Below are 14,914 nucleotides of genomic sequence, written 5' to 3'. Positions count from 1 at the left end.
ATGAACCTCTTTTTTGTAAATGTTAATGAGGTAATGATGAGCCACAGGAAACACCAGGAAACAGGAGGCACTTATTAAAATAGATTTATCCACAATTGACCCACAAGTTATGTATGGCTTTGAAATGATCCATCAAGACACATCAATGCATTCACAATAGAAGCAGACGTTCAGTCTGAGCTACACACTACTAAACACAAAATTTATTTAGAATCTTTTATGGCACATTTTTGTTTTTCTTGAGAAATTAGGAAGAAAACAGAAGGATTAGCCAACACAACCATAGTAGAACAGTGTCTAGACAAATAAATAAATATTAATGGCACAATATAATAAACCAATAAAAGCATAAATAAACATTTAACTTGATATCTCTGAAAAAAAAGAGCATCACTTAGAGAGCAAGAGGTCAGCAGCTGTCCGGCAGGCTCAGACTCTGTGGCGCAGAGGGTCCGACAGAGGCGGGGATGGTGGAGGAGGAGGAAATGATGTCAGCGGGTCTGGATGCTCTTCTGTGGGGAGGACCAGCCGGGTGCCTCCGAACGCAAGCTCTCTGTCGAGAGGATCATCTGACGTTCCTGCTAGTGAGTAAAGACCAGCCTGGCCCGTGGAGGTGGTGGGCATGCCATGGGCGTCCGTGCTGATTGTCATGTCACTGTACATAAAACCATCTCCGTCATTTAGAATCAGCTCTGTGTCCTCATCATGCAATTGACCGGCGTTCTAGAGGTGGGGGAGGGGGGAAGAAAATCCATGATTTGCACAATTCAGATTACACTCATGTGCTCATATGATTTTACACATTTCCACACTGTAGTATGAGCCAAAAATGGTTCAATGGTTTACCTCATAGGCTTGTGAGCTGGTAAGACAGCGCGCTATTGGACCACAGCAGGCTGGCAGAGTGTTAGTGAGAGGAGGCCCGCTGTGTGTGAGGAAGGGTTTTAAATAACTGCACCACTTCATTAAGGATTAAACGTGATTTAAAATGACTTAAATAATTATACTACTACTAGTTTTTATTAGTTATACTGTTACATATACAGGCTGCAATCATTTGATCAAAAATACAGTAAAAACAGTGATATTGTGAAATATTATTTCAACTTAAAGTAAATGTTTTCTATTTTAATATATGTTAAAAATGTAATTTATTCCTGTAATGGCAAAGCTGAATTTTCAGCATCATTACTCCAGTCTTTAGTGTTACATGATCCTTCAGAAATCATAATAATATGCCTGTCAAGAAACATTTATTATTATCATAACTATCAATGTTTAAAACAGCTGTGCTGCTTATTTTTTTATGAATAGAAATTACAAAAGATTTTTTTGTAACATTAGAAATGTCTTTACTGTCAATTTTGATCAATTTATATACTTTTGCACTTTTTTTATACAATTGTATAATTTATATACAATTTGCACTTCTGGTAGGAAATCTCAAATTATAATAATTATACAATAATCATAATAATCATTAGTCCGGTTTGTGAAAAATGAAAATTCTAGGGCAGGGTTTCCACCAGTGTGTTCATGAGTGAATTACAGGGGGTTCATGAGTTGATGAAAAGCTAGTAATTGATCACAAAAATGTAAAATTATAAATCGAAACACTTCCTAAAAAGAAAACAATATTCTTTTACCTGCATGTCATGTGACTACAACTGTGACGAATGTGTCATTAGTGAATCCCAGATGGAAAAACGAAACCTTGATTTACATTTTACAGTTGATCATGAGCGCCCTCTACTGTTTAACATGCTGTACTGAAGACATTCCCCTTTCACACAGAGCGTTGATCCCAGAAAATTACCATAGAATTGTTAAGAGTGTTTTCTGTGTGAAGAATGTGCCCTGTGTGAACAAAAGGCAGGACCAATGCCACAAGGGGTGTAGTAGTGATGACGCTTGTGTTGTCGCAATGATGCATTTATCATGCGATTCTTTGACCGGGGGTATTAACACTAGCATTTTCACATTATCAGTGTATTTTCTGGACTTTCTGTGTGAAAGGGGCTATACTATTGGAGATGTACAGTGCATTATGGTTGCCTAAGATTGTCAAATCTAATATGTAGGGTGCAAGCAAGGGTGTAACAATTAAATGTTGATAGAACTCGGCAGACCAACTGAAGGATACTTGTGGTCAAAAGTGTACCACAGTCTGAACGGCCAGGCGCTTTCATGCTTGGTACTTCTTTGTGTCATCCCATCTGGTGCTGTGACCTATTTGAGCAAAGAGAAAAAGACAAGAAAGTTAATATAGCCTGTTATATTACCCTTATGGTACAGATTTGTACAGTAAATATTTGAATGTTAAACAGCGTTTTTTTCTGATATCAGCAGTTGCATTTCCAGCAGACATGAGTAGAACTTACAGTATTATCTTGATCTGTGTCCACTCCCACTCTGTGGAAAGATAATGTCATTTAAGCAAAAAAAAAAAATATATAGAAAAAAATTGAAAAAACAGTTTGCTTCCAGAATGCAAGTAAGACTCACCGAATATGCATGAGTGACAGCATGGGGGTCGTCCCGCCCCCACAGACCCACACGGTGAAGAAAACGATCAGCAGGGTGGTAGAAAACATCATCTGCCTGGCGTATGTCGCAGTATCTCTAATTGAGAGGGCAAAGGTCATAGCCCCTCGGAGACCTGTGAGGTCAGCATGACATCATAAGCAACAGAAAACAGGAAAGTATGCACATTAAAAAGCAAGGTATTACCTGAAAACATCATGACGTGTTGGAAATTGGAGGCGATTTTGTTCTTGCGGCCCAAGTTTACCAGGAAAGACAAGGGGTAGATGTTGGCCGCCCTGCCAAGAAATATAGCCAACTAGCAATGAAAGCCACGGTCAAGGATAATGTGTCAATGTTTATCCGTACACAATTCATGAGTACAGCACAAATACACTGCTTCAAAAGGATACAAATGCACCTATGATGAACAAGGGATTGAACACATGGTGCTGGAAGGAGAAAAGTGTCAAGCCCATGTAAGAAAAGATGAAGTTTTCAGCCAGAAAATTCAGCAGCTCAAACAACTATTGGGGGAAATGGAAGACAATACTATCAGTATACCAATCTTCAAAGAAGTAAAACGTTTGTACAGTTGTTTGAGGGCTTTCAAACGCATGGTACCTGTTTGGTTCTAGTTTTGGATTCAGCAGAAAGGTTGTTGTATGTATAGTGAGCCTGAGTCATGCCACAGAAGAGCACTGCAACCACACCTAAACACAGAAACAAAGAAGATTCTTTTAGTATTATTAATATTATTGCCAGGAATTGCCAGTCCGCTGTAAACAAAGCTGATTTCATTGCATCTATTTCTAGTCATTCAGGTCTCAGCCTACTGGCCCTGACTGAGACCTGGATCAGACCAGAGGACACTGCCACACCGGCTGCCCTCTCCACTAACTTCCCTTTCTCACACAACGCTCGCCTGACTGGTAGGGGTGGAGGTACTGGTCTGCTCAACGCAAACGATTGGAAATTTGATAATTTACCACCTCTGTGTGACAACAGCTCATTTGAATCACATTCAATTACCATCACTAGCCCTAGGGCTGTCACTTTTGTGAAAAAATCCTGTTCGATTTTTGAGACATGTGTGTTCATTGAATCGATTGTAAAATCGATTTTTCATGTCTAAAGATGTTTCCATTTTAAACGCCAAATATGGGCAAATCCACGGACAACGAACAGGCATTAGGACGAACGTAAAGAGGGTGCTTGAGACGCGCACAAGTCAGCAATATTCCTGTTGATTTATTGGCGTGAAGTTTCGTGCACAATGACAAACAGGAGTGCAACATTCTCGAAAAGCAATAAGCAGAGTGGACTGCCATAACATCAATGAAAAACATTACTGCAGGCTTCAACATGCCTGTGTTTACGGTTAGAAAAGTCAAACAAATGTTGCCTACGTAGGCGATTGTTGACCGTAGCCTGAATCTGTATCTGTATCTGTATGCATGAGACTGTCTGAATACCGGCAGAATACACATTTTTGTAGTAAAAATAGAAACATTATGCAGAACTATAATGTGTGTTTGTCATGGTGCGTTCACACCGGACGCGAATAGCGCGTCAGGCGCGAGTGATTTCGATGTTAAGTCAATGCAAAGATGCGTTACGCGCGTAAAAAATTCCTGCGGCGCGAATGAGGCGTCAGAGTTGCTGTGTGATGCGCGTTCGCGGCGGGCGTATCGTGACGAGCTGGACGCGTTCCGAGAAAAGACCGTTAAAATCGATTCCCTATTTTCGTTTTTGAAACTTGTGTTGGTTGGTCCGATCGATTGTGCAATCGATTTTCGAACGTAAAGTGACAGCCCTAACTAGCCCTATTAAAATCAACTTTGTAGTTGTATATTGTCCCCCAGGTCAGCTTGGCAGCTTCTTGGAGGAGCTTGATGTGCTACTCTCATCCTTCCCTGAGGATGGTATTCCTCTCATAGTTCTTGGAGACTTCAACATCCACCTAGAAAAACCTCAGGCTACTGATTTCCACACTCTGCTTGCCTCATTCGACCTCAAACGAGTATCTACTGCGGCTACTCACAAATCAGGTAACCAATTGGACCTTATTTACACACGCTACTGCTCCACTGACCATACACTGGTCACTCCACTGCACACCTCAGATCACTTCTTCCTCACACTCAACCTCAACCTGTCTCAGAACACAACACACACTCCTCCACAGGTCACCTTTCGGCGAAACCTACGCTCACTCTCACCCTCTCGCCTATCTTCTCTGGTCTCATCCACACTTCCTCCACCTGATCAGCTTTCAACACTAGATACTAACAGTGATACTCTTTTCTCCACTTTAACATCCTGCTTGGACAACTTCTGCCCCCTTTCTTCCAGGCCAGGAAGCTACTTTCTTCTCTGATGTTCTCCACAAACATCGTTCTAAACTCAGGGGTGCAGAGAGGAAGTGGCGCAAATCGAAAGATCCTACTGACCTTGGTCTTTATCAATCCCTCCTCTCTTCCTTCTCTGCTAATATCTCCACTGCTAAAATGACTTACTATCACAACAAAATTAACAATTCTTCAGACTCTCGCATGCTTTTCAAAACCTTCTCCTCTCTTCTCAACCCTCCTCCTCCTCCTCCTTCATCAACCCTAACAGCTGACGATTTTGCCACATTCTTCATAAATAAAACAACCACCATCAGCGGCCAATTTACCAATCCACAATTGACACACACATTTACCAGCTAACACACACTTTCTACCCTCCTTCTCTCTACTTTCAGAGGCAGAAGTCTCCAAACTCCTCCTTTCCAATCGCCCCACCACCTGTCCGCTTGATCCTATTCCCACTAACCTACTTCAAGCCATTTGTCATTTGACATCCTCAGTTGTACCCGCACTCACACACATCATAAACACCTTTCTTCACACTGGTACCTTTCCCACAGCATTTAAGCAGTAACTCCACTGCTTAAGAAACCCACTCTAAATCCAGCACATCTGGAAAATGACAGACGGGTATCTCTCCTTCCATTCGTTGCGAAAACACTTGAACGAGTTGTTTTCAACCAGATCTCTTCCTTCCTTACACAGAACAACCCTTTGGACAACAATCAGTCTGGTTTCAAAAGCGGACACTCAACTGAGACTGCCCTGCTCTCAGTAATTGAAGCTCTGAGACTGGCAAGAGCAGCTTCCAAATCCTCAGTTCTCATCCTGCTGGATCTGTCTACTGCCTTTGACACAGTTAACCACCAGATCCTCCTGTCAATCCTAAAGGCCCGCGTTATTCGCCAGCGTTTTTCAACGCGTTTTTTGTGTTCACACCCAATCGATTTTCGCTGACGATGAGCCGAGTGAACATGCAAATTCATTCCCTGACATTAGATGGCGCTTAATACCACTCCATAACAGTTCTCTTTTATCAAGATTTTTGTAGTCGCTGTCACGTTTGTCATAGTTCTTTATGTTCCGACACCAACGAGACCAGCAGCTCTACATTCATCTTGCCTTGCATCTTCCTCGTCTTATTTCTTCGTTGTGCTTTTGTCATTTTTAGTTCTTATTTAGCTTTAATTAATTTTTATTTCAGCTTTAGTTTTAGTAATTTTAGTACTCTAGTTTAAGTTTTCATCAAGTATTTATATATAGACTAGTGCAAAATGCCAGTGCAAAATCAGTTTTTGTGTGTGTTTTTAGTAATTGTTGGTTTGGTGCCCGTGAAAGAGACTGTGAACGCATTGAATTCAGGGAGCAGGCTAGGTTACTACAAATGATGGCTGTGAATAAACTATAATATTCAGAAGTAAACAGTGTAGCTGACTGAGTGTTTATGTATACCACAACCTTCTAAGTGCTAGTGCAAAATGCCCGTGCAAAATCAGTTTTTGAGTGTGTTTTTAGTAATTGTTGGTTTGGCGTGTTTGAGTGCTCATTGTTACAATTACACAGCAAAAGTTCAGTGACATTTTTATTTGTGCATGGTAGAAAGCACACAGTGAACTCCGAGAAAACGCTATGCTTGAGCAAACAGTTTGTGAATACGCTACTACAAATGATGCCCGTGAAAGAGACTGTGAACACATTGAATAGGATATGTTTAGTTGGTGAATAGCATAGGCTATTACACAGTAGCGATAACGTTAAGCGCACCAGAATGAAATATAATATTCAGAAGTAAACAGCATAGCTGACTTACAGATTCAGTTAACATCCACAAATGAATAAGCACGTCGATTCAGGGAGCAGTGCAAAGTGCCCGTGCAAAATCAGTTTTTGTGCGCTGATCGCCGTCAAAAAAGTTCAGGAGATATTTCTTAGCATATTTTCAATATGATAGCATTTTGAAAAAAAAGTGTCATGAATTTATTGCATTTTTTGGGAAAAATAATCCGTTTTTATAATAAATCTTTGAAAATCCAAATCTGGATTTGAAATTTTTATGATATTATAACCTAAAGATGCTATGTGAAAGTTTGAAACAGAAAATAGTGGTTTTCATCTTGCCACTTTCTTGGTAAAGAAAACACATTTTTACTAAATTAATCAAAATGGATTTATCACGTTCTGGAACCAAACTATAATATTCAGAAGTAAACAGTGTAGCTGACTGAGTGTTTATGTCAGAATGTTTATTTTTAAACCACAACCTTCTTGGGGCTTCTTTGACCGATACAACCACTGATATATAGAATGACATTATATAGATCAGTGGATAGATCAGTGGATACAACCCTCTAATGTCAGAATGTTTATTTTTAAACCACAACATTATTTATATTTAACGATATCTTTAGCATTTCTCATCCAAACAACGTCAAACTTGGCACTGCACTTACTCGTGCCCGTGGCAAGACACCTGTCGAATTTGAAATCCATCGGACTAACGGTTCGAGAGATATGTGGTTAACACACACACACACACACACACAGACAGACAGACAGACAGACGTTCCTGTAATTTGTAGAGATATATATTTTTTGGAACTATTTTCAATAGTTTTAGTTAACAATAACACAGTTGATTAAAAATATAGGTAACACTTTAGTTTAGGGTCCAATTCTCACTATTAACCATGCATTATTAACGCTTATTGCTTTTTACTAGGATATTGGCTGTTTATTAGTACTTATAAAGCTCATTTTAATGCCTTATTCTGCATCCCTTAATCCTACCCAATACCTAAAATTAATAACTACCTTACTAACTATTAATAAGCAGTAATTTGGAGTTTATTGAGGCAAAAGTCATAGTTTATAGTTAGTTAATAGTGCGAATTAGACCCTAATCTAAAGTATGACCAAAATATAGTTTATGATGTTTATAAATGATAATGTATAGTCAGCCGATCATTATATTGCAAAACAGAAATATTAGAGCACTGAGGCCACGATTGATTAGAATCAAGTATTCCTGTAACAAAGCAATTTTAGAGAAGTCACCTGTCTGCATAAACCAACAGTATTCGCTTTTCCATTATGTCATATGCAGCATGTGGCTAAACAAAGATTTCTATCATAGGGTTGCCATAGTTACCTGTGAAGCCGCAGGCTTCGGCCAATAGGAACGTACTCCAGGACATCAGGAAGAAAAGGGCTGTTTCCAGCAAGGGGAAATCTCTCAGCCTGGTGAACTTTGTGACCTAAATAACAGCACATATTAATACATCAACTACCTTAGATGGGTTTAGACTGATTATTTTGGCTAGTTATGTAAATGACGCAGATATAAAGATACCAGAGCTGTCATGACTCCAGTTGCAGCCCCCATTGCAAAAGACCCACTGAAAAACCCTAGAAAGACACCCAGAGACTTGAGCAGGGCACTGCCATCAAATGTGTGACGATTGTCTCCTTCAGGCTGGTATGCCACTATTGATCTGTTAGAAGGTGAGAAAGATACTTTTTCATATTAGGATATGAACAAGACATAGCCTATCATGATTGACTGAATACATAGAAAACCTTGTGTGCTTGACATAACTCAAAACATGGAAATTAATTCTTTTATTTAGCAAGGAAGCATTAAACTGATATAAAGTGACAGTAAAACATTCATAATAAGAATACTGTTTAAAAAAAAATCTGTTCGTTTGAAAATAGTGTTCATCAAACAATCCTGGAAAAATGTATCATGATTTCCATGAAAATATTAAGCAGCAACTCTTTTTAACATTGAAAATAATGCTAAACATTTTTTAAGCAGCAACTCAGCATATTAGAATGATTTCTGAAGGATCATGTGACACTAAAGACTGGAGCAATGATGCAGATTTGCCATCCCATTTCTGAATATATTAAAATAGGACACACTTATTTTAAATTTAACAATATTACTGTTTTTACCATACAGGACATCTTTCAAAAACATCAAAAAATCGTACCAACCAAAAACCTCTGAAAGGTGGAGCAAACAACCTGTTTATTCTTGATCTATTAAAAATTAATAATTTACCATAATGAAACAGAAGAAGGCTACGTTCAGACTGCAGCCGAAAGTGGCCCATTTCTTGCTCATATGCAGCTTGAATCTGTTTTTTCCATGACAGTGTGAAGAGCACAAACCACATGGAATCTGATCTTTTCGATTCTGATTTGGGTCACTTCCATATGTGGTCCTAAATCAGATACAGGTCTAATGTTTTGCAATGCAACCTCAGTCTGAACAGTAATATCGGACTTCATGCGACTTTTATGTCAATTCGTCACAATTTTATGCTGATGAGAGTCACTCCAAAGATTTTACATACCTGAAGAAGTTCTTTGCTCACTCAATGAATATGGAAGACAGCAGTGAAGTTAGTCAGTGGAGGGATGATGAGCTGTTACACTCATTGGTATTACGGTGACAGCTCTATACAAGCAAAACTTGAGGAAAAACTGTACGAAAAAAAAATGTCTGCATCCTCCTTATTACCACAAATTCTCTGATTTCCGCGCACATCACCTTATAAATGAACGTGTAAACGGTGACTTCAGAAGCCTCCGTGCTTACTTCCATATGACAGTGTACTGCGTGCCATCTTGGTTATTGTTCTTTTGCGCATGCAGGTCAGTTCAGGATTGTGATCTGTTCACATTTGAATCTGATATTGGCCACATTTAAAATTTAATGTGAACAGCCAAAAAAAAAAAAAAAAACGGATCTGGGCAATAAATCAGAATTGAGCACTAAGGCTTGCAGTGTGAACGTAGCCGTAGTCGTAGCTTGACATTAACTTTTTTGCTCATCAGCCACTGTGGCTAGTGGTTTTCCAAATAAATTTCATGGGGAAATTTATTTTGTCAAATTTCATTTGACATCAGTATTTCATGGGGAAAAACTACCATATATACAGTACCAGTCAAAAGTTTGGAAACTTTACTATTTTTAATGTTTTTGAAAGAAGTCTCTTATGCTCATCAAGCCTGCAGTAAAAAAAAAAAAAACAAAAAAAAAAAACAGTAATATTGTGAAATATTATTACAATTCAAAATAATGGTTCTCTTTTTTAATATACTTTAAAATGTAATTTATTTTTGTGATGCAAAGCTGAATTTTCATCAGCAAGTACTCCAGTCTTTGGTGTCTTATGATCCTTCAGAAATCATTCTAATATGCTGATTTATGATCAATGTTGGAAACAGTTGTGCTGCTTAATATTTTTTTTATAACCTGAGATACTTTTTTCAGGATTATTTGATGAATAAAAAGTTAAAAAGAACTGTATTTATTTAGAATAGAAATCTTTTGTAACAATATACACTACCGTTCAAAAGTTTGGGAACAATAACTTTTTTTTTTTTAAAGAAATTAGTACTTTAATTCAACAAGGATGCGTTAAATTGATAAAAGGTGATGGTAACGATTTATATTGTTAGAAATGTTTTTATTTTGAATAAATGCTGTTTTTATGAATAAATGCTGTTAACGTTTTACTCATCAATGAATCCTGAAAAAAGTATTCCAAAATAGTATCAAATCATCATATTAGAATGATTTCTGAAGGATCATAAGACACCAAAGACTGGAGTACTTGCTGATGAAAAATCAGCTTTGCATCACAAAAATAAATTACATTTTAAAGTATATTAAAAAAGAGAACCATTATTTTAAATTGTAATAATATTTCATAATATTACTGTTTTTTTTTGTTTTTGTTTTTTTAACTGCAGGCTTGATGAGCATAAGAGACTTCTTTCAAAAACATTAAAAATAGTAATGTTTCCAAACTTTTGACTGGTACTGTATATTTTTAATATTATCTCATAATTTGGCAGCAGGTACTGTATTATTAGGCTGCTGTCACTTTAAGACCTGACACACAGATCCATTACACTGTTCTCAACTGTTTACGTTCAATTAAAACATAACTGACTGTTTACGTGACTCGCCAAGACTGCCATTTTGACATTATTTTTTGTTTATTTGACTGTTTAAGTGCAATAAGCAGTGAAAAAGAACTCAATTTGGTGTGAGCACAAAATCTGCGGGAATGAGTAAAATTATGCACAATACGCGCAATCCCACGGCAAAATTCAAGCCCTGTAACAGCAATAATTTTCATCCGGTAGAAAATGAAACGTGAGTGAGGGGAGGAGTGACAAAGCGCAGCTGGTATCGTGTTCTGTGGAAAATAAGTACTGGAATCGTTTCAGATATTTCATTATCGATATGTATTAAAAAATCAAAATTTTTGACAACACTACATTACACTTAGTTTATTCTTTCAGATGCCTTTTTAAAAAAACACAATTGAAAAACATATATTATATATAAAATTAAACCCGCCAAAGTGGCCAGTAGTGTTAATGTCAAGCCCTGGCTGTAGTAACTAACTTATATCTGTGTAATTTAGATTAACCGAACGCGAGAACATATAGCCCTGAGGACTTTGTGTGTATTTTTTTCACCACAAAAGGGTGTGCACTCACGACGACAGGACGATGGCCACAGCATCATTGAGGACGCTCTCGCCGAACATCAGCGCATAGAGATCCACGTCAACTTTCAGCTCATTGAAAATGGCCAGAACAGTCACTGTAAGAAATTAAAAAACTCGGTTATGAAATCATTCGAAGTGAATTTTAATATAGCTAAATATATTAAATATAAGAGCTCAGTGTACTAATTTTAAAGCAAAAACAATACCTGGATCTGTAGCAGATACAATAGCACCGAAGAAAAGGCAGTCAGTGAAAAAGAAATCCCCTCCAAGCTGACCGATGGCTTTCATAAACACCACACAGCCGTACATCACCAACCTGCACAGAGGACAAAACCAAAATGAATTATATAATATTATCTTTTTTAGGTCACACTTTAGTTTAGGGTCCACTTCTCACTATTAACTATGACTTTTGCCTCAATTAACTCCTAATTACTGCTTATTAATAGTTAGTAAGGTAGTTGTTAAGTTTAGGTATTGGGTAGGGTTAAGGGATGCAGAATATGGTTAATGCAGAATAAGGCATAAATATGTGTTTTATAAGTACTAATAAACAGTTAGTAATATGCATGTTAATAAGAACTGGTTAATAGTGAGAATTGGACCGTAAACTAGCGTTACCCTTTTTTCATAGCAAAGCTCTTTTCTTTTTAAAATATCATCACTCACCCTGTTACAAAGCATGATGTCAGTGTGCCCACAAAGGCGTAGGAGAGGATAGACCCCAAATTTCTGAAAAAATGCCTCTGATAGTTAAAATGAATAAAAAAAAAAAAGATTACTAAAAATGAAACAAGCTAATCCACATCAGCCATTGATAAAAGAGACAGAATTACTGATTAAACAAGCTTCTTTTTTCCCTGATTATTTATGTATTTTGTGATTTTTTCATTAGGATAATTATATTCTTACTCGTTTGAGACTGTATCCCGCATGAAAGATGATGGGTGGAAGCAAAATGTTGAAGAAAACCTCAGGATCAAAAGTAACCTAGAAGTGTGAAAACAAAATCCCGTATACAATATTATACACTCACATCCAGTAGAAGGAACAAACAATATTAAAAATTGCAGGTAACATCAGTACCTTCCTGAGCATCTCTGCATTTGGCACATCATGGCCCTTGCTGTCCCGCACCTCTCCTTTCAGGCTGTACTCGTATAATCGGCCACTCACGTTCACCAGGATGGTGGTGGGACTGCTGTTCACGGCACAACTCAAGGTGACGTCATTGAAGTCCTGTGGCGAATGGACCGCAAAGCGCAGAATGACACCCACCAACAAACCTGGATATGAAAAACATACATCAAATAGTGTTTTAATACTCATTATGTTAAGCAAAGCACATACAGAGAAATAACAAAAGCAATTATTTATCATGGTAATCATATTTTCTACAAGAATACCAATTATTGCTATTGAAGTAAAACAATCAATCTGACAATCAGAAAAATTCGAAAAGGTTTACGTGTATTCAATTTATTAAAATATAGAAATTAAGTCTTATATTTAAGATTACATTTAAATATGAATTACACAATAATTGTATTAAAGCTGCACTCCGTAGTTTTTCCTCTTTGTCGCCATCTATGTTCGAAATCTGCTATTGCAGTTATTCGCGGAATTATCCGAAGTCTTTTGCGTTTTACAACGGGTGAATCTCTAGTTGTCACTGGTGATTGTCGTTTGAACCTATCTGGATCCGCCATCAAAATATTTGTTATTAATTAATTAATTAATTAATTAATTAATTATCAAATTAATCATTTTTAATAACATCAAGTTTAATTAAATCTGTGAGAAAAGGCTATAAATCTCCACCTCCAACATCCTCACACGCAATATAGCCTACTAACCGAGACTCCTTCTTTATGTGTACAGATGTGACGTACTGACGCAAAGACATGCTCAGATGTGACGTACTGACGCAAAGACATGCTCGAATTTCCAACGGAAATCCACCAGTATCACTGGAATTAAAAACATTATCACAAGTTTACTGTTTTGAATAGGCAAGCAGATAGTTTTGAACACTGGCTGGTTATGTACTTGCTCAAAACTTTATTTTGGATAATTTTTAACCCAATAAAGTTACGGACTGCAGCTTTAAAATAGACTTAAAGGTATAGCGGAGGATCTTTCCGAATTTTAGATAAGACCCGCCCTCTCCACTTTTTGAAAAGTTTGATTGATTCACCAGAATGATTGACAATTAGGAGGACCAATAGTATAGGTGATCCACCCGGAAGTAAAAAATCCTCCGCTATACCTTTAAGATTATTATAAATTAATTAAGACTTCCATTTAAGATTTAAGTATTAAGTAAACAATAATTGAATTAAAAATGGATTTAAATGTATTAAAATATATAAATGAATTAATACTTATATTTAAGATTTCAATTTAGATAAAAGTATTTATTACACAATAAATGCATTAAAAAGACTTAAAAGTATTATTAATTAAAATATAATAAATTAAGACTTAAATAATTAAATCTTAATTTGAATCTTAAATATATTACACAATAACTGCTTTAAAATAAATGTACAATATTATATAAAAAATGTAATTATTAACAATTACAATTACATTATATATTTAATATTTCAATTTAGATCTTTAAGTATTTACAACACAATAATTATTAAAAACAGACAAAATCTTAATAAAAAACAGCTTATATAAATATATAAATCTGGCTAAATTGCGCAGTTTTGTAAATCTGTCAAATGGACATTCTTTATTTTACATTTGCCCCATATTAGTGACTTACAGCATTGAGATTACACGGTTGTCATTGAAAGTATTTTATTTTTTAATTTTTTTAGCTGCATTGCAAAATAATTTATTGAACAGATTGACAAGTACTTTGAGAACATTAGTGAGCTCATGCACAAGATTCCTGGTGCCCTCCTACACAAGGTTCCTGAATGTGAACTTGAATATGAATACATCAACTAAATCTCACCATAAATCATAGCCAAGCCCGTCTCATGCAGGAACCTGAAGCGGCGGTGTTTGAAGAGCCATATCGTGAGGATAGTGAGTGTGAGTAACATGATGAATATGAGCAGGTTGGCGCTGTCCTGCCTGTGGCTCTCCTCCGCTTTCCTCTCCGTCACCACATTTACCATGTCCATGTTCTCAGCCAGACTAATGACAGCAAAGCACATCAGGCAGAGTAAACGGGGGAGCATAAAAGCCCCTGACACGGAGGTGCGTCTTCTATGACATCCCATCATGGCTGTTTATTATGAGACTGGTCTGCCGTTCAGTTCAGCGCTGTGTTGATGCGATGCACGGTGTGAAGACAGGAGCAGCAACAACAACCTTCACAGAACCTGCACCGCTTGACCGGAAGTGGTATATTACAAAATAAAGGACTCTTAAACTGTTTAGTATGAATAAAATAAATAAATAAATACATATATATATAGCAGTATAGTGGTAACATACTGCAAACTCAGTACTGTTATTAAAATTAGAAATATTTAA

The 14,914-nt window shown here is 36.9% G+C and overlaps 1 protein-coding gene across 1 annotated transcript; it reads right to left on the bottom strand.

Moving 5' to 3' along the window:
• Positions 1-70: 70 nt before the first annotated feature.
• Positions 71-14,778, bottom strand: slc9a6b (solute carrier family 9 member 6b). Its single transcript, XM_081353684.1, has 16 exons — positions 14,388-14,778; positions 12,503-12,702; positions 12,329-12,406; positions 12,086-12,162; positions 11,620-11,732; positions 11,403-11,508; positions 8,227-8,368; positions 8,026-8,131; positions 3,148-3,236; positions 2,937-3,050; positions 2,731-2,842; positions 2,506-2,659; positions 2,382-2,412; positions 2,144-2,229; positions 847-952; positions 71-723 (listed from the first exon to the last, which is right to left on the bottom strand). The coding sequence occupies exons 1-16, from the start codon at positions 14,659-14,661 to the stop codon at positions 430-432; spliced, it is 2,082 nt and encodes a 693-aa protein (XP_081209810.1). The 5' UTR covers positions 14,662-14,778; the 3' UTR covers positions 71-429.
• Between the last annotated feature and the right edge of the window lie 136 nt (positions 14,779-14,914).

This window comes from Scardinius erythrophthalmus (genome assembly GCF_964197995.2).
Source record: "Scardinius erythrophthalmus genome assembly, chromosome: 23".
Lineage (NCBI taxonomy): Eukaryota > Metazoa > Chordata > Actinopteri > Cypriniformes > Leuciscidae > Scardinius > Scardinius erythrophthalmus.
This window is presented reverse-complemented; position numbering and strand designations above follow the sequence as displayed.

What these genes read in the sequence shown, in the direction of transcription:
- slc9a6b (XM_081353684.1), bottom strand. Translation starts at nt 14,661, where the DNA reads ATGATGGGATGTCATAGAAGACGCACCTCCGTGTCAGGGGCTTTTATG. An exon ending in GGGCTTGGCTATGATTTATG is followed by an intron (nt 12,703 to 14,387) that starts GTGAGATTTAGT and finishes TTTCATATCCAG; the next exon opens with GTTTGTTGGTGGGTGTCATT. An exon ending in CGGGATACAGTCTCAAACGA is followed by an intron (nt 12,163 to 12,328) that starts GTAAGAATATAA and finishes TTTAACTATCAG; the next exon opens with AGGCATTTTTTCAGAAATTT.